This window comes from Lynx rufus, unplaced genomic scaffold, assembly GCF_022079265.1.
Source record: "Lynx rufus isolate CCGP_SWC_20201006 ecotype Redwood Valley unplaced genomic scaffold, mLynRuf1.p SCAF_9, whole genome shotgun sequence".
NCBI classification, from domain to species: domain Eukaryota; kingdom Metazoa; phylum Chordata; class Mammalia; order Carnivora; family Felidae; genus Lynx; species Lynx rufus.
Window position 1 is genome coordinate 20,217,579 of NW_025814897.1, and position 6,813 is coordinate 20,224,391.

At 48.7% G+C, this 6,813-nt stretch overlaps 1 protein-coding gene and 2 non-coding genes across 3 annotated transcripts; all 3 read right to left on the minus strand.

Annotated features, from left to right (window-relative positions):
• Window positions 1-282: 282 nt before the first annotated feature.
• HSPA8 (heat shock protein family A (Hsp70) member 8) lies at window positions 283-4,932 on the minus strand. The gene is made up of 9 exons (XM_047071011.1): window positions 4,835-4,932; window positions 3,894-4,103; window positions 3,356-3,561; window positions 2,956-3,108; window positions 2,309-2,864; window positions 1,888-2,090; window positions 1,450-1,648; window positions 1,013-1,245; window positions 283-703 (listed from the first exon to the last, which is right to left on the minus strand). The coding sequence occupies exons 2-9, from the start codon at window positions 4,096-4,098 to the stop codon at window positions 518-520; spliced, it is 1,941 nt and encodes a 646-aa protein (XP_046926967.1). The 5' UTR covers window positions 4,099-4,103; window positions 4,835-4,932; the 3' UTR covers window positions 283-517.
• Window positions 1,733-1,818, minus strand: LOC124506624 (small nucleolar RNA SNORD14). The gene has a single exon (XR_006960855.1). It is a non-coding gene; the product is annotated as a small nucleolar RNA SNORD14 (small nucleolar RNA).
• On the minus strand, window positions 2,158-2,245 carry LOC124506623 (small nucleolar RNA SNORD14). Its single transcript, XR_006960854.1, has one exon. It is a non-coding gene; the product is annotated as a small nucleolar RNA SNORD14 (small nucleolar RNA).
• Window positions 4,933-6,813: the final 1,881 nt, after the last annotated feature.

Consider the following 6,813-nt stretch of genomic DNA (forward strand, 5'->3'; position numbering starts at 1 on the left):
TGACCATCCAAGCACAAAAACCCCTTCTGATATTTTTAATACTTCTTTCCCATCAACAGTTCTCACAACACTGAAAAATCTGCAAATTCAAAGTTCACTTTACTATTAATCTCAAACCCCAAATACAACATTAACATGAATTCATTAACCCGAGGCCTCTTTTGAAAGATATAACTACCCAAATACTATTTTGTGTGATTTGCAGTTAGCCAAATAAATATCCATCCAGTTCCAAACCAAAAATGCCTGCTGCCCTTGTATAGACTCAAGACAATCATATGGTGCCAATTTTAAATACAGTTTTATTTAAGACATTGCATTTTCCACTTAACAATACAGTGCTTATAAAGTGCAATGTTGTATTTCCTTTCCTTGTGCACATATTCCATATTCAAGTATCAAGAATGCCCAGTTTATTAACTATAGCAGCTCAACTTCACTGCCATGGAATTTGCTACAAATTTGGGTCCTTCAAATGTTTTGTGTGGAACAATGCTAGACCTATTCTCAGGTTGGCTTAATCAACCTCTTCAATGGTGGGCCCAGAGGAGGCACCACCAGAGGGGGGAGCTCCACCACCAGGGAAGCCTCCAGGCATTCCTCCAGGCATGCCTCCTGCACTCTGGTACAGCTTCGTAATGATGGGATTGCAGACCTTCTCCAGCTCTTTCTGCTGATGTTCGAATTCTTCTTTCTCTGCAGTCTGAAGAAAAAAAAGAATTCTTTACTGCAGGTTCCTCAAAGAAGGAAACTTCCTACACCAAGTCAACCTGATGTTCCTAAAATGCGAAGACCTACCACCACATAGGAGTCTTAATTACGAACGAACTCTTGGGTCACTCAGACATCCAAGGAAGGAATCTAAGTTGCCAACATCTGAAGTTCTGGTGGAAACCGCGAATGTATGGACCATTCATCATTGTGACCGATTTGTATCGTAAAATCCCATCTAATCTTGCTGAAACCCCATACCCTCCCCCTCTCCGCTCTCAATTTATTAGAAATTACAAACCTGGTTCTTATCCAGCCAGTTGATGATCTCATTACACTTGTCTAGAATCTTCTGTTTGTCCTCATCGTTGATTTTACCCTGAAGCTTTTCATCTTCAACAGTTGCTTTCATGTTGAACGCATAAGATTCAAGGGAATTCTTGGAGGACACCTTGTCTCGCTGCTTCTCATCTTCAGCTTTGTACTTCTCAGCTTCCTGGACCATGCGCTCAATGTCTTCCTTGCTCAAGCGACCTGTGGAAGTTAACTGGTCTTTTAGACAGGACTTTTGACATTGAACCTTCAGATATCCTGCCAACCTTAACCGTTAATGCTCCAAAGCCCCTTAGAAGCGAGCCCTTGGGTTCAAATGCCCTTAGATTTTAGAAGATCTATGGTCCCTATGACCCCAGACCAGATCTTTTAAGACAAAGGAAAAAGTGCCAAAGTTGTGCCTACCTTTGTCGTTTGTGATGGTGATCTTATTCTCTTTTCCTGTGCTCTTATCCACAGCAGAGACATTGAGAATGCCATTAGCATCAATATCAAAGGTGACCTCAATCTGAGGAACGCCACGGGGGGCAGGAGGTATGCCTGTGAGTTCAAACTTGCCCAGTAGGTTGTTATCCTTGGTCATGGCACGCTCACCTTCATAAACCTTGGTAGGAAATGAGAATTACTAAGGAGTTGCAAGCATCACAGCATACCAGTTTACAGACGTTCAGGTCAACCAGGAAAGACCTCGCTCAGACATCCAAGGAAGGAATTGGCCAACACAAGACTTCTGGTGGAAACTACGAATGGTTTTGGAATCGATCATCATAGCAGGACAAGTCTTCCCAAAATCTCATAGGACCTGAAGCATAACTGAATCAGTACCAATACAGTAAAACATACCTGAATGAGTACACCAGGCTGGTTGTCAGAGTAGGTAGTGAAGGTTTGGGTCTGTTTGGTAGGAATGGTAGTATTGCGCTTAATGAGAACAGTCATGACTCCACCAGCAGTTTCAATGCCGAGAGAAAGGGGAGTGACATCCAACAGCAACAAATCTTGAACGTTTTCAGATTTGTCTCCAGAAAGGATGGCTGCCTGCACGGCTAAAACAAAAACATTTAGTTAAAAAAAAATAAAATAAAAACAACCTCGTTACCTAACAAACGTCTATCGCTCAGACATCCAAGGAAGTTAGACCATCATCAGCTTAAGCTTTTGGTGGAAACTACGAATGTTTAAGAACCACTCATCATAGCGAGTCAGCGTGGGGCTTTCAAGACCACCTGTTAGAACCATTTAATTCGAATAGTGGGATTATTACCTGCACCGTAAGCGACAGCCTCATCAGGGTTGATGCTCTTATTCAGCTCCTTCCCATTGAAAAAGTCTTGTAGAAGTTTCTGAATCTTGGGGATACGCGTAGAGCCACCCACCAAGACAATATCGTGGATCTGAGACTTGTCTAGCTTGGCATCCCGAAGGGCTTTCTCTACAGGGTCCAGCGTGCCACGGAACAGGTCAGCGTTTAATTCTTCAAACCGGGCACGAGTAATAGAGGTATAGAAGTCGATTCCTTCATATAGAGAATCAATCTCAATACTGGCCTGGGTGCTGGAAGAAAGCGTACGCTTGGCGCGCTCGCAAGCGGTACGGAGGCGACGGACCGCCCTCTTGTTCTCGCTGATGTCCTTCTTGTGTTTGCGCTTGAACTCCGCAATAAAATGGTTTACCATTCGGTTGTCAAAGTCTTCTCCACCTAAGTGGGTGTCTCCAGCAGTAGATTTGACCTCAAAGATCCCGTCTTCAATAGTGAGGATTGACACATCAAAAGTGCCACCTCCCAAGTCAAAGATCAGCACATTCCTCTCGGCTCCAACCTGCAATTAGAATACAGGTGATTACTCATCCAAATCTCCAATGGTTCAAGTCAGTCGTTAAATGAATCCCAGCTCCACAAAGGATACATACCTTTTTGTCTAAGCCGTAAGCGATAGCAGCAGCTGTTGGCTCATTGATGATTCTAAGTACATTAAGACCAGCAATAGTTCCAGCATCTTTGGTAGCCTGACGCTGAGAATCGTTAAAATAGGCAGGTACTGTGACTACAGCATTAGTAACAGTCTAGAAGTATAGAAAAAACAAAACCGTTGTTAGAGATCGGTTCATAAATCTGGCAATATTCCCATCTCCGTCTACTTCTGCATGTACTGAAGATAGCAATCACATGCCTTCTAAAGATAAGGTAGTCAGATTACTAATGTGTATCCTTCAATCAAAACCCCATGCATGAATTCATCAGGGAGTCTAGTTCATAATGCTGCAACTTCCAGCCCAGCCACGTGGCCTCTAGGATTAGCAGGCTACTCACCTTCCCAAGGTAAGCCTCTGCAATTTCCTTCATCTTTGTCAAAACCATAGAAGATACCTCCTCTGGATAGAAACTTTTGGTCTCTCCCTTGTATTCTACTTGGACCTTGGGCCTGCCAGCATCATTCACCACCATGAAGGGCCAATGCTTCATATCAGATTGGACAACAGCGTCGTCGAATCTACGTCCAATCAGGCGTTTGGCATCTACAGAAGATTATCAGGTCAAGTGTTAGATTGCATCTACCAAGTAAGAACCCTAGTACACCATTACTGAAATGTGAAGATCAGAGACCTAGCAACCAAACTCCAGATTAGTCAAATGGACTCAAGTTCTCTCTGGCAGAATTGCTCAGATTTCCTAATCGGATACCCTATTTTTAGCATTTAAGAGTACAAAATTACCAGGTAAATTTTTAAAAAGGCTTTTCCTATTTTCAAAACTTTCATGGCTACCTTACATTGATAAACTTTGAACTTTCTCATTCAGCCTACACCACTTAAAACTCAAGGCATGTTGGTCAAAATTAACAGCTTACCAAAAACTGTGTTGGTGGGGTTCATTGCAACTTGATTCTTTGCAGCATCACCGATCAATCGTTCGGTGTCAGTAAAGGCGACATAACTTGGGGTGGTTCGGTTTCCCTGATCATTGGCAATTATTTCCACTTTCCCGTGCTGGAAAACACCCACACAGGAGTAGGTGGTGCCAAGATCAATGCCAACTGCAGGTCCCTTAGACATAGTTGCTGGAAGAAAAAAAGCCCAGGGTTTGGAAAAAAACAAAAAAACACCAGCACTTGGAAACGCTTCCTGCTCCTCAAGCTATCAGGTATGGACACTTTGGTAAGAAGATTACACTCAGCACCTCCCCCCAGAAACACTGCCCTTGTCGGAGGAAACCACGCGGGAGGGCCAGAGCGAAAAATGCTGCATTCGGGGTGTTACCGTGCCAACCGCGGGCGAGTCCGGCCCTGAATCAAGCACCTGCCCGGAGGGTCTGCGACAGGAGCACGTGGCCCCGACTCAGCGCAACCTTCTCCAACCCCACCCCCCACCCCGTGCTCCGGAGCCAACACAATACGGCCTGCGTGGCGTGCTCAGAAGCCCCCTCCCCCCACGTTGGGCCCGTGCCAAAAGCGGCTTCCTCTTTCTGAGAGCCTAGGGAAGGGTCCGCTCCAGGGGGCCGGCTGGACTTCCCGTGCCCCGCAAACGGATGCGGCCCACGCCCAGCCCTCCCCGCGGGCACCGCCCTGACCCCGCGGCGACCATCACGGCCTGCAGCCCACGTCCCGCTTGCCCCCAAGGCCGGGTTCGCCGCCTCCCCGTAAGGAGCGCGCCCCAGGCGAGCAGGGGCCTGGGGGGCCCCCCACCTACAAGAAAATGATCAGAAGCCTCTGGGCCTCTGCAATCCCCACCAGCCCGGTGCTGGGTTGCACGTTTCTTAGAAACTCCCAAAAGCTCAGAAGACAGGCCTTACCTTCAGTATGGGCCCGGCCCCGCTTGCCAAAGAAACAGCTACCTGGGGAGCTAACGCCGCGTTGAATGAGGCCGGTTTCCGCCCGCCACCCTGTCTCTTATACCCTGCCTCAGAACCTTCCAGAAGGGGCCCACCCCTGCCGGCTGCCCATCATGACTTCCTCGACCAATGGGCACGCGACCATCTCTGTGCGCCCCAATGACTAAGCCGGCTCTACCCTCGGGCCTCGCCCACTCCCGCCCCCATCCCACCCCACCTCGCGATGACGCACTCACCGCAGCGTTCTGGAACTTTCATTCTCGCCCCCGCTCTCCGAACGGCCCCGGGGAAAGGGAGGGTGGAGCCGTGAGAGCCCGCGCGCGGGAGTCCTCAGTCACCCCAGGCGCGGGGGGCCGGGCCGGGCGAGATGGGGGGGGGGGGGGGGAATACATCCGCTTCTGCGCATGCGCTCCCCGTCAGCGCGGTCGGGAGCGGACGGAAGGAGATGGAGGAAGAGGGGCGGGCAATTTTGGAACCAGCCAATGACAGCAGCACTAGCCGCAATCTGGATCGACGTGCAACCGGGGTTAGAAGAGCGCAGGGCCTGAAGGGAGGGGTCCGGACCCGGCAGCCCGGGAGCGAAGACGGAAGTGGAGCGAGGACAAAATGGCCGCGAAGGTTGTTGCTCCCCTCCCCCCCCTCCGTCCTCGTTCTGTTTTCCCCACCCCCCACTTCGGCGTTGTAGAGGCTCATTTAGGCCCTCCCGGATTCCACGTTCCTATGTTTCGTATCTAGGGTGCCTTTGGGCTAAGTCGGCCTTCTAGGAACCGGGAGGAATGTTCCCACCCCTGAGCGCTACTAGGGTGTCTTGCCCAGGGACACACAGATCTGTGGCTGGAGGGAGCCGCCTGGCCCCACTTGGGTGTAGGAAGTGACAGGTTAGCCAGGCCAAGCCTCCAGAACCCTCAGTCACCGTGGCTCCTGGAGGCCGGCAGCCCTCGAGGCCGAGGTTGGAGGGGCTCCGGCTTTTCAGAGCCTTTAAGGCCGGATGCTGTGCCTGGACCCTCGACAAAATAAGTGGCCAAAGCCGCTTCCCTGACCCCAGACAGCTCCGCCACTCCCCACCTCCCTCCAAGAACAGGTTTGGCGTCTCGGCTCTGCCTCTGCATTTGCCCAAGTCCCGCACCTCGCAGTTATTTGTGAAAAAGAAAAGCTTAGCCAGATTTTTCCGTGGAGGAGAATCAGGCATTAGGAACCTGGGTTCCGGTAGCCCCGTGTCCTTGATTTAGACTCTCGGAGCTGCTTTTATTTTCAGTAACATGATGTAATGTCTTTCCTGCCTTGACTTATAAAAAACTAAGCGACAGATCGTTCAGAGGCATCTTGAAAACATTACTAATCGAGTCCACGAAACAGTACTACTTAGAATTAAATTGTGGTGCGTGGTGGCAGGTATTTAGGCCTTGTCATTCTAAGAGCCTTTCTCAGTACCTGGAAATGTTTTCCAGTGTGTTCTTTCAAACAGGCAGGGCAGCTGATACTCTTATTTGATAGATAAAGGGGCAGATAGATGAAAAGATTTTTTTTAACACTATCTGACACAGTGGTGTGGCCGGAATTAGAAAGACCTTCCAGACAGTGCCTCCAGAAAGGGTGTCACAAGAGTGAGGACACCTTGTCCTTGTCAAAGCCAGTAAAGCCTACAGACGGATTCAAACATACGAAGGAGACATTTTCTTTTCACATTTGCTTTTTCCGGGGCAATGTTGGCTTGAGTACGTGGAGGTATATACTTAATTTCTATCCACCTCCCAAAATATTAACTTTATATGGTGTTTTCGCAGCATATAAAGTGCTTTCATTTGTTATATCGTTCAGTCATCAAAACAGTTTTCTGAGATATACATCCGGTGTGAGGAGAAAAATGAGGTTCAGAGATGTTACTTGTGGAAGGATTAACAGCTAGCTGAGCTCAAATGGAACTTAGCTCTTTTGATTCC